This window comes from Balearica regulorum, chromosome 15 (assembly GCF_011004875.1).
Source record: "Balearica regulorum gibbericeps isolate bBalReg1 chromosome 15, bBalReg1.pri, whole genome shotgun sequence".
NCBI lineage: Eukaryota > Metazoa > Chordata > Aves > Gruiformes > Gruidae > Balearica > Balearica regulorum.
The window spans coordinates 16439038-16457494 of NC_046198.1; the positions used below are offsets into that span (position 1 = coordinate 16439038).

General features: G+C 51.4%; 1 protein-coding gene across 1 annotated transcript; it reads left to right on the forward strand.

Annotated features, from left to right (window-relative positions):
* The first annotated feature begins 698 nt into the window (after nt 1-698).
* GPR139 (G protein-coupled receptor 139) lies at nt 699-17020 on the forward strand. The gene is made up of 2 exons (XM_075767435.1): nt 699-955; nt 14766-17020. The coding sequence occupies exons 1-2, from the start codon at nt 835-837 to the stop codon at nt 15698-15700; spliced, it is 1056 nt and encodes a 351-aa protein (XP_075623550.1). The 5' UTR covers nt 699-834; the 3' UTR covers nt 15701-17020.
* Nucleotides 17021-18457: the final 1437 nt, after the last annotated feature.

Here is an 18457-nt window from a genome sequence, read left to right on the forward strand (position 1 = left end):
CAAGGGGAATTACGTGCCCGCCCGTCCGTCCTTCGTGGGGGAGCAGGGGCCTTGCGCTGCTGGTCGCCCCGTCTCTCACCCCGTAACTACCCCTGGGCGTGTGTTTCAATTCTGCAGATGCAAACCCTCCCGAGTGCATTTACTACTTTCCTCCCCGCCTGTTCGGAGGGTTCATCGCGGACTGACGGGCAGGCGTACCGCTAACCAACCCTGCCTGCCTTGGCCCATCGGCCCGGGTGCCGGCCTGGAGACAAAATTCCCTTTTCCCGCCCTTCGCTGTGGCAAGAGACGCCGGGAAGGCGGCGGTTCACCCGGGGAGGCTCACCCGGGGAGGTTCACCCGCGGAGCTCACCCTCACGGCCACCCGGCCCGGGGGACAGCGGGGGGTGCGAGGGGTGCTGCCCCGGGGCCGGGCGGGGCGGAGGGACGAGGGCCCTGAGGAGCGGCCCGGAGGCAGGGGCTCTGCTCGGGGCGGGGGGGGGGGCTGACTCGGGCCCTTCTCCGCCCGGCTCCCCCTCCTCCTCAGGGCCGCGGACCTGCCTCCCGCCGCCCGCGGGCATCCCAGCCCCGGCGCCATCACGGACCGGCGGCCGCCAGCCGGGGCCGCCTCCGCCTCCGGCCGCCCCGCCCCGCCCCGCCGGCGGGAGCCGGGCTGGTCCCGCCCCGCAGCGCCCCGCACTGCCGGGGGGCCGCGCCATGTGCCGCCGCCCGCCGCGGGTCCGCGCCGCGCTCGCCGCCGCTGCTGAGCGTGCGAGGGGCGGGCGGGCGGCGCGGCCGGGGCGGCCCGTGCGGCGGAGCGAGCGCCGGCAGCGCGGCCGCGGGGAGAGCGGGTCCATGGAGCACAACCACCTCCACCTCCACAACGGCTCCCTCCTGGCGCACCACCGCTATGGCTGCGGCTTGGGGTACGCACCTGTCGTCTACTACAGCCTGCTGCTCTGCCTCGGGCTGCCGGGTGAGTACCGCGCCCCGGGCCGGCGGGGAGCCCGGCGGGGAGCCCGGCGGAGACGGGGCGGGGAGGGGGGCGGGGGGCTGCCCCGGGAGCTGCCGCGGCGGGGCGAGGCTGCGGGGTTCCCGCAGAGCGGTCGGCAGCGCCCGCCGGAGCGTCTCCCGCCCGGCTGCCTGCGGGGCGGTGCGGGGCGGTGCGGGGCGAGCGCGCTGCGGCGTCCTCGGGCTGCTCAAGGCGCCGGGAACGTGCCCTTGGCTTACTCGGTGGAGATCGGCACGGGCGTTCCTCATCCTCATCCTCATCCTCACCGCCCGGCACGCCGCTGCCCCTGCGCCTTCTGCCTCGCCGGGGTTTGTCCCTGGCTGCCCTCCCGCTGCTTGCGGGCGCTTTCCCACCCGGACTCGGGCGCTCTGACTTTGAACTTGACATACAAAGTCTCGGCCCGTCGTGAAGTTTCTGCCGTGATCGGTTTGGCCGTTTGAAGACAAAGCGGTACCGAGGACAGGAGGGCGCCGGGTCTGTCCCCTATCGATCGCATGCCGGGCTGGCACTAACCAAAAGTGTAGCTGTCGAGTTTCTCTGGTGCAAATCTCTGCCTGGCTCTCGGGGGCAGGGTTGGCTCCAGGAGCAACGTGCCGCTGGTAAGGAACTTGGCCGGGGGAGGAACACGCTATCCCAAGGTTGGCAGGCAGTTGCCGTACTCGGGAGCCTGTCCCTGCAGCTGATGGAGCGGGACAGTATCTAGAAAGTCCGGTCTTAGGGTCAGCGCCCCGCGAAGGCACTGGCAACGCTGACACTGAGACCCCTGAATGCAGGTACAGGGCTCAGAAGAAAGTCCCAGCTCACAGGCACCAGCCTCCAGACTGTATAACCCTCAGCAAAATTTCCTACTTGAAAAGGGGACAAAGACAATATAGAGATGCTGGGGATGAGAAAAGCGAGAGAGACCCCAAACGGGGAAGGAGAGGATGTTTCAGGCTGGGGCGCGAACACCTGTGAGGCACCGTTGCCAGCACGCAGGTATCCACAGCTCAAAATGCACAGATGCCACCCGAGCATCACATCGGCATTACCGTCTCAGCCCAGACGGAGGAGGGAGCAGGTTTCTCCTGCCGGAGGGGACTGTCTGAGCCTGCCGGAGAGATGTCTTGGCGTGCAGGATCGCGGGGAGCCGCTTGAGCAGCACCACTTGTGCAGTTACAGACTGGGGTTCAGCAGGCAGAGCTGCCATCCCGGCGCAGCCTGGGTGGGCAAACGTCGCGGCTTGCTCCCTGGCTTAACACCTCCAGCCGCAGAGTAACTCACAGCTATCCCAAGGACGGGCAGAATGAGGCGGGGAAAAGTTGGAGCAATGTGATGCGCCACGGTGAATCGGTATTTTAAGGGTGCAATATAAAAGAGTTGGGTTGTGTCTGTGTAGAGCTACACGTTTAAAGTGCCATGCGAAATGGCAAGCAGCAATGCTAGTTAATAGTCTACAATTCCTAAATGTTTTGTTCACCTTAATTCCTTTTTCAAGCAATTAATTCATAGAAAAATTTTTAATCAGACATGAAGAGAAGCCTGCCTCTGAACAGCACACATGCAATTACCGCTCTGCATATGAATTGATGTTCTTTGTGTTGGCTTTCTTTTTTTTTTTCCTCACTGGCTTATAATTAAAATTTGAAAATTGGCTAATAGTTCAGAGAACTGGAAAGTTAAGTCCTGTATTTACCCACAGAGGATGCAGGGCATAGGCAAGTGTCTCTGCTCCACAGCATTGATGAGGCTCAGCCCTGACCTGAAGAGACCCAGCCAGCAGGCACGAGGAGGTAGTTTCCTCTTCGTTAATCCCTTAGGGGCTGCTTAGATCTCCACAGTAATGACAGGCTCTGATTTCAACATCTATCTCCTAGGAACTGACCAAGACCCTCTCGAGATTATCAGGTGAAGAAGTTGTTGTGAAGCAGTCTGTGGCTAAGCTTGCCTTTGGATGTCTCTGAAATGGGGGAAAGTCTTACGTGCACAGACAAGAAAAATCACTTAATGAGTGTTCTGCACATACTTGCACCAGCTCCCTAAGGACAGATACTACACTGTAATTACAGACCTAGTGCTGTCATTCTAAGAACATGGTTAAAAACGGTGCACGATCCAAATTAGCAATGGTGACAGGCATTTCTCAAGGGATCAGACATCGGTTGGTCAGAGCAGTGGCACCAGTGACAGCGCTTAACAGAACCCGCCAGAGCGTTTGGTGGTGCAGCACTGCCGAGTTCAGTGGACTTAGATCAGCTAAGGATGTGCCAGCTTCTTCGGCGCACGTTACCAGAGGGTAACGCTGGCGCTAAGACCTGCAAACACCGCACACGTACAGAATGCTGGGCGCATGAGAAATTGAGGAGTCTCACCCTGAGACTGCACAGAGATGAGACCGAGCTGGGGATGTCTAGGGGAAGGCTCCCATGGCCAAGCTTCACGGAGGATGTGGTACAGGGTGAAAGCAGTGCTGAAAAGAGCTTTTCATGTTTTAATTTGAAGCTGCTCTTCAGTTTTGTAACATTAGAAAATCATAAAGGTAGCACACTTACTCCCTGTTAGAAAAAGAACCCTGAAGTCTGTGGGATCCGAGTAATGAGCTTTGCGTGGTGCCAGGAATTTAAGAGAAACGCCGCCTAGGATCTGTCCTCAAATACAGCACGAGCGCAGCGTTTTGCTGAAACGGAAATGGTTAACTCCTTGCCACAAATCTTGGAGAAAGACTGATGAGAGGGGAAACCAGTTAACTGCCGCTGCCTTTCCCGCTCCAGTGTCTGAAGGAAATTTCACTAACTCAACAACTCCACTTTGAGGCCAAGCGATGCCAGGCCTGGCTGTGCACGCACAGAAAGCATCCTTTCCCCTCCCTCCTCCAACCCAGGCGTTCAGCAGATCCCGCTCTCAGCAGCGGCTCCTTCTCCCTCCCTGTTCAACCAGGCACCGGAAAGTCTGGAAAAGGCAGAGACGAGAGCGAGCAAAGTGCGCTCCCTTCACCCCTGCGACGGCAGCAGCACGCGAGTGCCAGGCTGCGTCCTGAGAGGGGTGCAGCCAGAGAGGCACCGCGGCACGCCGACCCTGCCGCAGCACGTACTGCGCGCCGGCGTGGCTTCGCCTCTCCCAGAGGTGATCGCGCCTTCCCGGCAGCTGGCACGGGAGGTTTCTTCTTTTCCCTCTCAGCAGAGGCTGGCAAGACAGAGACTGTTTTCCGAAACTTGTTTTGCGTGCAGATGTGCAAAGGCGTCCCAGGAGCAGGCTGCGTGGGACAGGGAGAAGCTGCTGGTGCAAGGGTGGGGAGCAGAGCGAGGCAGCAGCGCTGGAAGTGGGGTCATACATCCTTTTAGAGGGGGGGGTCTATCATTTATTGAGCTCTTCTGCAGCCCCTGCTCTGCTATCCCTGCGCTCGCCTTGTCTGTCAGTCAGAGAAGACCTCTGAAGCACCTCCGGTTAGCCAGGAAGCAAGCGAAGGGCTGCAGGAAGGCAGAATGGAAGCATTTCTTGCTTTGGTAAGAGAAAATGCCAGAGAAGAGGTGTTGTCGGATGTGGGGGAGGGAAGAAATTGCTCTGATTCAAGCCAGGAGGGGGCTGGTAAGGTGAGGAAGCAGAGAGCAACAGGTACCAACCCTCAGTCCGTGCCTTTGCCAGGGAGAGCTGCACAAAGCAGCTGCACCCTAGAGCTCCTGCTATGGCCGTGCCACCAAACACGACCAGGAGGCTCAGGCAGAGGAGCAGCAACGCTCGCTGCAGATACCTGGCTTTGACCTGAGTCCTGCTTCGTTAGAAGGTGCAATGGTGACTGAGTTGCCTTGCGTGGCATCGCCTTCCCCGTCGGGGTGCAGCGTGCTGCTGCTGAGAGGACAAAGTGTCAAAGCATTTCCTAGACCGGGGCCTGACCTGATCCACGCTTCCAGGGGCCTGCTCCTGCGGACAGCGCGGAGAGGCAGAGTAAAATCTGGCTTTCTTACTGCGTGATCGCTGGTTCCACTTTGCCCCCCAATCAGTCGCCTACCTGGGGAGCGACTCGGCTTCAGGGGTCATCGCATCCCAGTGACACAAAGTTCAGGCACGTACCCAGCACCCTTGCAGCATCCCCAGGAGGTACCGGACTCACACCAGTGCCCCAGGGAAGTGCCACTCCAAACTTTGAGAGCCTGATCTACAAACGTTTCTTTTATCCGTGCTTTAGGCTTCTGCTTAAAACCCATCCCACTGATTTAAACACAGATTCGGGACTTTGCAAGCTTGGGAAAGCAGCCCGGACACACTTGGGTGCTCCCAGCTGGAGGGTGCAAACAGGTAGCCTTCGTGTCAGACCTGCTGCTGCTGAACACGGTGTCGCGGAGATGGGGACAACCCAGGTCATTCAGAGCCCAGCTGTGAACAGAGCACGCTCGGTGGGCTCCACGTACGGGGGGAGAAGCTGCAGTCCTGACCTAGAGGAATGGGTAAGCTCAGCAGGGGTGCCTAACCTTTTTAACACGCTGTCAAGGGAGGGCCACACATGACGGACCCTCCCCTGACAGATGACAGACCGGCTGTCCTCGCACAGCGCGTCAGCTCCTTCCTAGGGTGTCGGATTGACACGCAGGTGTGTAACATTTGCACTGCGCCCGCGCAAACTGCAGTAGAGTCACAGGCAAACTGAAGCGGTGGAGAACTGGTCCTTCTGGAGCCTTCCCCCTGTACGCACCTGGGAATACGGAGGCTGTCTGGGAGGCGTGCAAGCCAGGGTCCCGGTCCTGGCAAGGCAGGTAGAGCATCCCTGGTCTAAGAGCTCTCCACCGTGCAGCAGCCCAGCTGTGCTCCCTCCGCGCCACCACGGGGAACGAGACCTGAAGAGCCTCACCGTGTCTGTGCTGACAGCTGCCACCCGGTTAGTACCCTGAGTAGGAAGGGGGACAGGTAGCGGTGTCTGTCGGTGACTCGCATGGCGTGTAATACCCCGTAGATACCAAAGCAGGCAGAGGGTAGGTGTGCACACAGCAGTACAGAAGTGAGTCTGAGCCGTTTTGGATTCCTGCCATCTGCTGCCTGGTATATTCTTCTGCAATCACAGTACAGGCTTCTGATTAAAGAGAGCATTGCCAACACCTGAATAAATAGCCTTTCTCATAACAGCACACCTGAACAATAGAAGTGCTAAAGGAAGATCTGAAAATATGAGTGGGAGAATTGTTACATGCCGAGTTATGACCTTGACAAAACAGCACTCTTCAGCTGTCGCTCATTAGATAGAGTTCACAAATGAATAAGAACCGAACCCTCCTGAGGCCGGATTCAACCCCCCCCTTTTATTCAAAGACCATATTTTCTCTGACTTAAAATCTGAATTGGACGCAAAGCCAGTACATTGCATCCTGCTTAAAGGAGGACAAATAAATTGGCAGAACTTTAGCTCAGCTATGGGAGCAAGCGAAGGGCACTGCAGCAGTTACAGTAGCACTGCTGGGCAGAGGGGAACAAAACTGCTGCTAACGTGCTTAAAACGAGTCACTTCCTATTGTAAAGCGAATCCTTTCTCTTTAAGGAAAGAAGAATCATTATGAAAAGGAATAGAGTCATTACAGCATTCCTGCACAGCACCGGTGACAGCAAGGCGTGCGGATGGGAGGGATTTAGTGTGGCCAGTACGTCTGGAGGCTGTGGCCACCAAAGTCTTGCAGCCTGCACGGCAGCAGGTGGCTGAACCCACGCTAACGCAGGACGGGACTTGATTGCGCGTCTCTGAACGCCGCTGCAGAGTACAACCGCTAACTTTGGTTTTCTTCTGCCACATCAGTAGGAAACAACACTGTCAGGGCTGTAACGATAACGAGGTGCAACACTGGGGAGGCGCAGTAGACTGTGAAGTGCACAACCTTGCATGGCAGGCTGCTGAAATGGATTGGGAAGGAAAAACTCCAAAGGAGATTTTTCCTTGAAATGACAAGGACACAAAAGAGAGAGCACAGCCAGTTTTCACGGTAGGTGGGTAATGCAGAGCCCCCAGTTGTTAAGAAGTCAAGCCATTCAGAAGCACTAGGCAGTCTAATACCCTGCTGTTCTTCATCCACCCCCTTACTTAGTTCTCTCCTCCTCCTCTTTCTACTCCCCTCTGTAAAATGGGGGTGAATCAGCAGAAACGAGCCAGCAGGAGAAGGCCTTCATCCGCGTACGTCAAAACAATTTGCCGTAGGCAAACAAACAACACGGAGATGTCCTGACGTGGTGCGCGCTCTGCTTTCACATGCCAAGTGCAAAGCAATCCCTGGCCACAAAAGCTTTCACCTTCTGTTTCAGGTGGTCTCTTTGAGCCTTTAATCTCTTTTCCCATTAACTTTTGAGACACCGGAAAAGGCAACAAAGCCAAAATTAACCCTCTGAGCACAGGAGACCTTGCTTGCAATTCCGTTGTCATTCTGCAGAATAAAGATATGCACGTATGTAAGGATCCTAAACCCCAATGTCTGGAGCACTGTTGGTGGTGTTCTGGGGGTGACCTGGTGGGAGGAGATGCTGTTGGGTTGCCCCCCAGGACACCAGTGGTTCCGCAGAGAGAATGAAGTACAGGCAACCAAGCAGGACCAGAATTAGCAGTGCAGAAGATGACCAAAAAGAGTTTCATCCCTTTATCCATGGAAGAGGACACAGGCCTGCCTATTGAAACACCGAACACATCTTTTTCGCTGAAATTGTTCTCAGTTCTACCACCTGAAACAGAGAGTCCCTGGAATGTACAGTCATTTAACTTCTCCATCTTTTCAATCATATGGTGCGTCGACTGCACGGGTAGGTGCACTAGAGGTTGCTTTTGGTTTCCAGACAAATTACCTGTCAGTCTGTTACATCAGACCAGGATATTTCACAAACATTTGTTCATTCCAGGTCTGTTGTCTTCAATGTCCAGACTAGTACACCGAAGAGTGATATATCTAGTGTGGATGCAGTATATTCTCCATGGGGGGAAATAAAGCCAAACTGCGATAGTTTTACATAGCCTGTAATTTCCTGCATATTGTGTAAAGTTGGCATAGTCTCTGAGAAAGCTTGGCCATGGGGTTTGCAAGCATGAGCTCCTATTGCATTAGCTAATACTTTAGGAAGACATAAAGACTTTGGTTTTTAGCAAAACCACAATCAAAGGTAAAATCTTCTTAATTATTCATGTTCAGTAAAGAATTCGTGCCAGTGCCCTTATGAAATCACGTCCTCCCTCCATCCTAGTCATCCCATCAAATACCTTTGGCACCTGCCTCAGTCCTTTGGCGTTCGGTATCAAAAGGGTAGAATGGTTTTGTCACCCTCGAGCTCAAGTTACTCAGCTTGAGACCTCTTAAACTTCACCAACAGCCCACATTTAGAAGCCACAGACACCTGCCAGATGAGACACCCGGATTGCCTTGAAAATCTCCGTCTGTCCAGATACGTTGCATGAATAACCAAATTCCTTTTATGACTTCTGCATTATTTTGCAGATTGCTTTTTCTCCTCCAGCACCAATTTCCATTAGAAAGCTTTACTGCTCTGAGGCTAGATTGTCGAGAGGTGAGTTTTAGATGTTTTTGTCCTTGTGTGCGTGCCTCTAAGAAAGGTTTCGGGGGCAAAACGTCTGAGAGTCATTAGAGGCTTTCTGCACTGTTGGTCCAGCTCAGGAAAGGTGGACAAGGGGGGTGAAGACGGCAAGAGGAGAACCAGATCCCTGTCACACTTATACACGCGTGTCACTGGTGAGCGCGTACTGAGCATCTTAGCCTAGCATTCCTTCTGGGCCCTTCTCACATTGCGGAAATAGCCCTAGTTTGTAAAGTCGAGGGAAAAAAGCCTACTCCAACGGCCTAGGAAAGCCAAAAGCAACGCAGTGTAATGACATGTCTGCCAGACAAGTTACTGCGCTTAAGCCCGAGAGGCTGGTGAGGCTCAAAGCGAATGCCAGCCATCAGCATCCCACGCCATTACCGTGTCCATGCCCTCCAGCAGCGAGGAAGTGATTTTGGCTGGATTAAAATCCTTCTCTGGCCTCCATTACCCACTGACGGCTAGTACCAGCCGCGGGGCTGAGTACCCTGCTCACGGCATCCTTCCCCAGAGCTGCCTCAGCTATTAAATGCCGTCAGTGAGAAAAACAGCCCCGGAGGCCAGATTTCATCGTCAGAATGGAACGCTAACTCTTTAATTCACTCGTGACCTGTAAGTGCAAGGCCGTGCCGCATTTTCTCTTGCAGTTGCTAACCCGGTCTCCCACGGATGGAGAGCAGTTCGGGTTGTCCTGGGCAGGAGCTTGATCATCCTCTGCCTCCAGGTTCGCTTTCGTCCTCAGAGCCAGCGTGGTCTGTCCTGGCACTGGCATTTCTAAGCACAAACCACACGAGAGCCTTCCTACAAGGTGTGAAACCTCCTCCAGTGGCAGTCCTGCATCCCTGCCTGCCATAGCTTTTCTGAGGCTCGGTTTTTGGCTTAGATCCCTCTCCATCCCCTGGGAGATGATGCAGCCATCAGCAGATGGGGCTGACAGCTCTTCCCCCCTCACCCTGGGTGAGTGGGTGCATGCCATTCAACAGCGCTCAGATAATTGAACAACAAATAAATCTATTTATTTTAAAAATTAATCCTCACAGGAACTCTCAGGAAAGGGAAAACTTGTATCACACCAATTATATTCTATAAAGTATCTCTACACTTCATAAGGGTTTAAGGAAGGATCTCAGGATATGATAATAAAAGAGAAGAACAAATTACGTCAGCCGCGAGCAGGCACCGTTCACAGACCTTGTCCCCACCTGCTGTAGTGCTGAGTTTGTGAGAGGAAAACATGGAACTGCCCTGTCTTCTTGAAGGGCAAACAGCATCCAGGGGTTGTTTTAAAAAAACACATAACCAGCTATAGCCAACATCACTGATAAACACGTTTACTTTGCCACAGACTTTTTTTTTTTTTAAATAATTCCTGTTATGTAGCTTCCATCAGAAATCACTCATTGTCATTATCTCCTCCAGAGAGCTCCCACACGAAGTAAGGGCTGAACGCCGTCCTCGTCTCCAATGTGGTAACCATCGGCCGATGGCTGTTAGTACTCGCGGTCGGATCTGGCTCTGTACCTGTTTACGCTTTAGTATTGCCTCCTAGCTTAGAGGAAATCATCTATTCCCATTAAGCCAAAACACCACTTTTTTCCCCCCCCATATATTTTTAGCATATTGTACTTACAGTCCTAGAGTTTCAAAACCTAAGGAGGAGTATGTTACTAGCATATTTTTTTAAAGAATTTAAAATTTCCCATTCGTAAACCGTCTCTCTCTGTGCCAGTCAGGTGACTAGCGTGAGGCCTGCAGAGTAGTTTCACGCATTGCACAATAATTCGTAGGGCTCCTAGCAACAACTGCATTGGCTGGAAGGTGTCATTATATTCAGTGACCTAACGCTTATCACGCTCGCTCGGCGACGCTCGTGGCTACTGCATTTAGGTAGTTTACGGCGCTGAACTACTGAACCGCGCAGCAGGCCTTACTCCCCGCGCGGCGGCACTACAGCCGGTGGTGTAAAGGCTGTTTCGCTGCACAGGCTGCTGCGCACGTGCAAAATGCTCTCCATAGAAAAAAAGCCACCGACCCACCAAATCCCAGGAACATGCCTGTTTCTTCTTTAGACAGATGCAATTGCTCCTGCTTAAGCTTGCCCGCTGAGATAACAGCCGGTGGAAGGAGCTCTGCGACTCCCCCACAAAGCCGGTGGTTAGACGCTGTTTGAGCTACGATTGTAATCCATGAAACAAGAAGCTGGGGAAAAATTGTGCCTTTAGGTCACGGCACTGCTTTGAGGAGGCACAGAAGACTGCCCAGGCTCTGCAGGTGAGGCAGCATGGCTTTGGCACGGGAAGCAAACCCAAATCCACGTGAGAACCAAGGTTTCTCCTAAAGGATGGTCCCTCTCAGATACATAGGGCCTCCCATGGCATGAATTTCAGTGCTACAATTTGTACTTAGCAGCTGATAGCATCAGATGAGATGTCAAAGGAGAGATGTAAGCGTCCCATGATGAACCTGGCTGAGTTAGAAGGCTGCCGTATTTTGAGCAGCACGGACAGACGGTGTTTGGGTGTCAGAGACATTCGGGTGCTGTGTCTCAAAGGCATCCTCGGGACTGAAGGGAAAAAAATTGAGACTGCCATTTCTTAGAGTTGCTTCTCATCATCTGCTAGTGGCACGTCAAGGCTTCAGCCAGCTAGTCCCTAATCAAGCCCTGGTTCTCAACCAGATATTTATAAATTCAGAATACTGCACTGCAGCAAGCGACGCTGGCATAAATTCCCATCTGTCATCCCCTAATCAACTCCCAGCACAGTGATCAATCTCTTTCAAATTCAGATGATCTAACTACTTAGTACTTAGAAAAACCACTGCTAGAAGTGGGCAGCATACCATCCAGGACAGTTTAGGGGCACTGACCTATCCAGCAGCTGTAGCTCCACGTACATTACAGTCAGATATTTTTATATCTCCATCATCATCTCTGCCATAGTCCTCAGCACTGACTACAACATTAGTGCAAGAAGTAGGGTAAACAAGGTTAAAATGTGGTCGCAAATGCTCGTCCATCACCTTTCACCTGCAGTAGGTAATTTTTGCCCACGGGAGAGCTTGCAGGAGCCCAGGAGTCACCGAAGGTGCTGGCACAAGGACACGGTTGTTCCCACAGAGCAGCGTTCCCACCCATTTCACTGAGCTTTAGATAGCATTTGAGGGCACACCAAGGACCAACTTAACACTGGCTAGGAAATGGGTGAAGGACTGAGACTTATCCATCACTCATCTTCTCTCTCCTATATGGCATGCAGCAGGAAAACACTCCCAAACCCTGTGGTAACACACTGTCATACCGGCAACTTTCTGCTGCACCCCAGTATATATCTGTTTTCACAAAGTAAATGATATTACTATATGTCATATCATCCAGCCAGAAAAAGCCCTAATGTGATCCCAGGGAAAGCATTTCCAATACAAGATACCATAACCCTTGCAGAAAAATTGGATAGAGCTTGCATGTACTTTGTCAGATCAATTTTCTAATCCGGCTCACCAAGCAAAGCTCACTGGTGTTAGACGAATAACTTGCATTTCAGTACATGCTGTTACTGCTGCTGGGAACCCCGAGAAAGGCGGGGTAGAGGGTGCGGAGGAAAGCACTGCTCATAAATCTGCTCCCGTAGGAAAATGGGAGTGGAGTTAGGACCAAAGAGCAGGACCCCCACAGTGGGCAGAAGGGGTGGGAGCAGGGCGGCCGCGCCTGGACACGGGTGCTTCAGCATCCCGGCAGCAGCTCCGCTGACAGTCAGGCCAGCATTACCATCAGGGACCAACGTCCTCAAGCATCCCCCTTGCCACATGCTGGCTCCAGCTGCCGCCGCTGGAGCAAGTCAAATCCAGAGGATTTAAAGAGAAGATGAACCCCAAGGGTCACATCCAGTATCTGTGAAGCTGAGCCACTCAGCCTGGCCGGCCAAAACCAACAGTGGCTGTGGAGTCATGATAAACACTCCGGCTCGAGGATTTCCTTGACAGTACATCACTCACCGTACCTCCGGGGCTCGTCAGCAGGCACAACAGAGGCATTTCGTAAGCGAGGGAGTGAAAAATGACACAGCAGTTCTGACTACGCCACCCCTGTCTCCCACGTCTGCTCTCAGCTGAACTCAGGACAGTTGCATTCGTGTTAACGGAGCACAGGATTGGGACAATTCCCCTGAAAGTGATTGCAGACAAAACCGTTGGAAAGATCATGGTTTTTTGGTTTTTTTTTTTTTTAAATTAGGGAAGGAGCCAGTTGATTGTCATGTTTGGTTTAGTTTTGTTCCAAGATACAAAATTAATATATTAATACAAAAATAGGTGACACTTATGAGGGCTATTACTCAAGATCATTCACTCTGCTGCAGTTCATTTCCCTGGTGGCAGAAATCTGCTCCCAGACAGCAGGCTCAGAAGGCATTTATAAAGGAGGAAGTTTTCTCCAGTGCCAAGTAAAACAGTTTAAAAAAAAATAAATGAGCATTTTCAGTTGTAGGACATATGTTCTAGGTCATCATTACCTTAATGTCAGCAACTTCCTTTCTCTCTGATTTAAAGGAATCCTTACAATTATTGTTGATCTGTTTTGGGAAATCCATCAAAGCTGGCAGAAATGTTTGAAGCACTGAATGCACAGAACAGGTGATTTATAGAACACTTATGGAAATGTCAAATACAAGCATTTGGCAGTCTCTTGTACAGTAAACCAGATCTGATTTTTAAGCGCTACTTCAGATATTCTAGCCAAGTGATATAAACTTCTGATGGGAACAATCTCAACTGTCTCATTCCAGCCATACTGCTAGTAGGAATAATAGGATTTATTTTTTTTCCCCCCAATTCAAGACTACACAGTAAGTTCTAGTAAACGGGAGGAAGTAGTTAAAGTCTGGCTGCACCTTAGTGCTCCAGGAAAGCTCTCGAGGACTGCAAGGGCTGTTTGTATGCACGGTGGTGAGCTCTGCCTGGCCAGGGGCTATAGGAGGGAGCCCTTCCTATAGGAGTCCTTCCTATAGCATCCCTTCTAGCACTGGTTTGAGCAACCACTACAGCGTGTCCTTAAGTTGAACCACAGCTTTGTAAGACTGAAGCAAACCAGACAGTGAGCAGAGACACCAGCATTTCACTACAATTTAAGCGTCATGCAATACATCTAGGTGTGGTTTAGGTGATGGCTCTGCATTGTGGCCAGAGTCGCAAGGAGATGCTTTTTCAGGAAACTCAGGGATGTTTACACTTGGGCTGAGTCAGAATATCCATCACATCTGATGGATTCTTTAAAGGAGATTTCCTTAAAGGCTCAGCTGTATCACTTCAGAGGAAAAATGCTTTCCAGATGAAGGACTTCTAAAGAGCAGCTCTGGGTAAGCAAGCAGGTCTTTGTGGGGCAGATGGTGTCGGTGGTGGGAAGGGAGCTGCTTCCCCAGAGCCCACCTGTAGGACAGCGGGTCAGACAGGCAGGGCGGGATTACAGGAGACTCATCCTGGGCAGACATGAAAACTTGGAATGCTGTGGAGCACCTCCAGCTCCCAGGAGGAGCTGAGGACATGTGTTTCTTTGGAAGTCCTCCTCTCTGTTGGGATCCCAACTCAGTCAAGAGAGAATTACCTAATCCAGGTGGCTTTGATTCCAGCTTTTAAGATAGAGTTCAAAACTAGAACAGGCAGGCACCATGAGCTAGGATGAGGAACAAAATATCTCTCTCCAAAGCCCACCCCACCCTTCTCATTTGTCACATGTTAAAAAAAAAAACAAACCAGTGAAAAAAGCAAGGGGGGAAATAAGAGAGAGTGCGTGCGTGCAAGATGCTAATTTTTTTCTCCCACTGCTCCGTCCTGCTACTCCTGCCTCCCTGCGCACAGGCAGGGGTCCCAGCACCCCCTGCCCAGGATGCTGCTGCCACGCGCAGAGGGCAGCAACAGAGCCAGGGCCGTAACTCTGCGTCTGCTCCCAGGAGATAGCAAAGGGCTAATGCTGTGTTTGGAGGGAAGGTCCCAACTTGCTCTCTGTCCCTTGTCCTGGGCTGCTGGGACACTGGGCGCCAGCGTATCCCACAGCTGAGCAGGGCCACATGCTTCTCTCATTGCCACAGCTTCTCCAAAGGACCCAACTGTAGTGTTTGCTTTCTGGTTTCTTGAACTATATTAAAGGTGGTCATGTTGCCAAGTGCTTGAACAGAGCTACCGCTCCAAGCAAGCGCTCAGTAAAGCTGGTGTTACGCCTTAATAGCCTAACTCTGTGTTTCTGTCTCCACAGCTAACATCTTGACAGTCATCATCCTTTCCCAGCTCGTGGCTCGCAGGCAGAAGTCCTCCTATAATTATCTTCTAGCTCTAGCTGCTGCTGACATCCTGGTTCTCTTCTTCATCGTCTTTGTTGACTTCCTCATGGAAGACTTCATCTTAAACAAACAGATGCCTCAGGTACTGGACAAAATAATTGAGGTCTTGGAATTTTCTTCCATCCACACCTCCATTTGGATTACGGTTCCGCTAACGATCGATAGGTACATAGCCGTGTGCCATCCGCTGAAGTATCACACAGTCTCCTACCCTGCTCGTACTCGAAAAGTCATTGTAAGTGTCTATATCACCTGCTTTTTGACCAGCATCCCCTACTACTGGTGGCCCAACATTTGGATCGAAGACTACATAAGCACATCGATGCATCACGTCCTCATCTGGATCCACTGCTTTACCGTTTACTTAGTGCCCTGCTCCATCTTCTTCATCCTGAATTCCATCATCGTGTACAAGCTGCGGCGAAAGAGCAATTTCCGACTGCGAGGGTACTCCACAGGGAAAACAACAGCCATTTTGTTTACTATAACTTCTATTTTTGCCATACTTTGGGCACCAAGAATAATCATGATATTGTATCACCTCTACGTATCTCCTATAAACAACAGCTGGGTGGTACATATTGTGTCGGACATCGCCAATATGCTAGCACTGCTGAACACTGCAATTAATTTCTTCCTCTACTGTTTTATTAGCAAAAGATTTCGCACAATGGCAGCTGCCACACTGAAAGCCTTCTTTAAGTGTCAGAAGCAACCCGTGCAATTCTATACAAACCATAACTTTTCCATAACAAGCAGCCCTTGGATTTCCCCGGCCAACTCTCACTGCATCAAAATGCTTGTTTACCAGTATGATAAGAATGGAAAGCCTATAAAAATATCACCATGAAAAGGGCAATAGGTGGAGTTTCTGGGTGCAAGTTCTTTTCAAGAGGTTACATCTTCAGGATGTAATTTGCTGCAATGGCTCTTTTGAAGAGTGGTCATTTGATTTCATTTCCCTGGGAGACCGAGGGCAGATCAGACTGTTGGGAGGGAAGAGGAGCACTTGATTTTAGGAGCAAAAGCGAGAAGGCAAACGCCTCCGTCTCTTACACAGCATTTTGAATATGCTTCAGAGTTCACGTCTTAGTGTTCAGTCGCACTCCAACGTTTTGCATCCCAGCACCAGTGCAGCCCAAAGTCATTGGAGGGGGGAAGCCGCAACAGCATTTAATTACAACCTCTTAAAACACAACAACAAAACCTTACTTGACCATGCAGTTCGCTATCGACAGAGCAAACGGATGCTTTTATGTACTGTGGAAAGTGCCATTTCTGGTGCGTGCACTTGCCAAAAATGATGTGTTGTTTCTGACGTGAAAGACCACCGCACACAGTCTTGCTGTCAAGACCTCGCTGCAGGAGGCGGCCTGCGAGACACGAACTGTGACAAGCCCTTTTGGCTCATTTGAACAAGGCTCAAGGACCGATATCGTACCTGTTGCAGCCTTGGCATGGAAAGCAATCCTGCAAGCTGCCAATAGTCATATGTTTTAAGTTGTTATTTAAGAATGGGACCAAGACAAGGGAGCTCGAGGGAGGGAGGGAGGTTTCTGGAGCCAAGAACAAAAGCAGCATCTTTTTTTCCCCAGCTATGCCAGTTAGGGTGTCTGAAGACTTTCAAGCGTGAGGCCAAGTCCTGCCTGATGCAGGGCTCCCACCGAAGCTGCTCCTGCGAGGTTTGGCGTGATCACAGCCTTCAGGTTCCTTCTTAAAGATTCTCAGTTGTCCCCTCTGTTCAGGTCTTTAGGGATTAACGTATAAAAACCTCAACCTAAGATTTTATCCTGACAGATGATGCCATCCTATTGCAGATTTGCCATTTAATTGTTAAAAGAATGATTTGTGAAAGAAATCCATTAAATACCCAACGGCAGTAAAGACACAGATCAGCTTGGACTAAGGCTTTTAAATATTTACCTTATTTAAAGCAGCTTAACTTCTCTTCTTTTGCACTCAAAAACCAGCATCCCAGCAATGCTGAGTGTAGAAAATGAGGAGAGAAGAGATTTACAGGGAGGCTGAAAAGGCATTTCTTTTAATTTCTCTCCTTTTCAAGATCTTGGCATGTGGTCTCTCACAGCCACATTCCACAACCTTTTTACTTCTGTATCGGGCACTTAACGCAGCCTTACCGAACGCGAGAGCAACTTCCCGGCGTGGTGAACAGAAGCACGCTGTGGTGAACAGAAGCACGCTGTGGTCAGTGGGCACAGCAGCTTCTCAGTATCTGCAAATAAGCAGCAGCCTGGTGCTAGCACCGCGCTTGTGCCTGTGCCCGTCCCCATTGCCAGCGTCAGGGCCTCGCACAGGCAGGTCCTCTCGGAAGGGATCCGGTCAATCCCACTTTGGTGGGATCTGAGGGCTGAAAGCACCTCTCTAAACCCCAGAGATGGCTCAGCTTTGGTGCATTTCCCCAAAAAAAACGCCAAGTCTGTGAAAGTTCCACTGAGGACAACAGCCTGGTTCCCGCCTGCCACAAAGGTTGCGTTTGCACACCAACTCATGCTGGTGTCCTGCAAGAGCAGGACCCACGCCAAACGCGAGCACGCCTTTCCCAGGAGGGAACGGCAGGAGAAGGCAGAAGCCATGAAGACGGGGACCGCAGGCGAGGGCTGGCTCACGCGCGAAGGGGCTTTCTCAGGGCAGGCTGAGGCTGCTCAGGTCGGTCAGGGGCAGCAGAGGCGGGATGCCTAGCGAGCGCACACCACCGGTCCTCTCCCGCCGGCACAGCCGTTCGGCTGCGAGATCCAGCCGGCAGCAAGAGCTGCCGGGCCCTTCTCTACGGGGTGCTGAGCACCCCGCGGACCACGCTGGTTAGAGCAAGGAGAGGGGCACGTCTGGGGAAAGAGGGAGCTGAGCAGAAGCTGCCCCTTCCACCCACCGAGGGGATGCCACCCACCCAAACCTCCCCAGGCTCACAGGGAAATGAGGAGCCCCCCTCGTCCTCTCCGTCCCTGCCATCTCAGCAAAACTTCACACTCACTTGCAATAAAGCGTCAAAGGGATGCTCAGCCTTGCTGTCTGTCACGGCAAGGGTAAAATTACTGCTCCCTTTACCAGTGTTTCACAGAAATCCAGTTTTGTGGCCATACCTTCCACCCTCCTCTCAGAAACCTCTCTCTGGTCTTTGTCAGTTGATAGTAACCAAAGTTACCTTATGAAAAAGGTACTGTATGTTTCATTTTGGGAAAACACTGTATTTATAACTTATTTTTATTCTAAATTTATTATGAGGAATGCTTGTCTGAGTTACATGTGAATGAGTCTGAAGCGCAATATCTATATAGATAAGTGGTTCATTTTTGAGAATGTATCTATTGAAAAAATTATTTATACAAGAAATTCACTATTCTACTTAATATAATAGTAACCTTACAGAAAATAGTGAATGTTTAGGGCTTTTATTTATTAAAAAATTTCAATTAAGTGCATGGCATATGCTGCCATTCACATGGTGTGACTTACTAGTTTTTGTAACATAACGTTTATCCTGCAAACTAGCGGTGTCATCTGATTTTTCCTGTCCTGATGATGTGTTTTTGTAAATTACCATATTTAAAACCAAAATCTTTCCACGTGAATATTTTGTTTCCCACTAAAA

What these genes read in the sequence shown, in the direction of transcription:
- GPR139 (XM_075767435.1), top strand. Translation starts at nt 835, where the DNA reads ATGGAGCACAACCACCTCCACCTCCACAACGGCTCCCTCCTGGCGCAC. An exon ending in GCTCTGCCTCGGGCTGCCGG is followed by an intron (nt 956 to 14,765) that starts GTGAGTACCGCG and finishes CTGTCTCCACAG; the next exon opens with CTAACATCTTGACAGTCATC.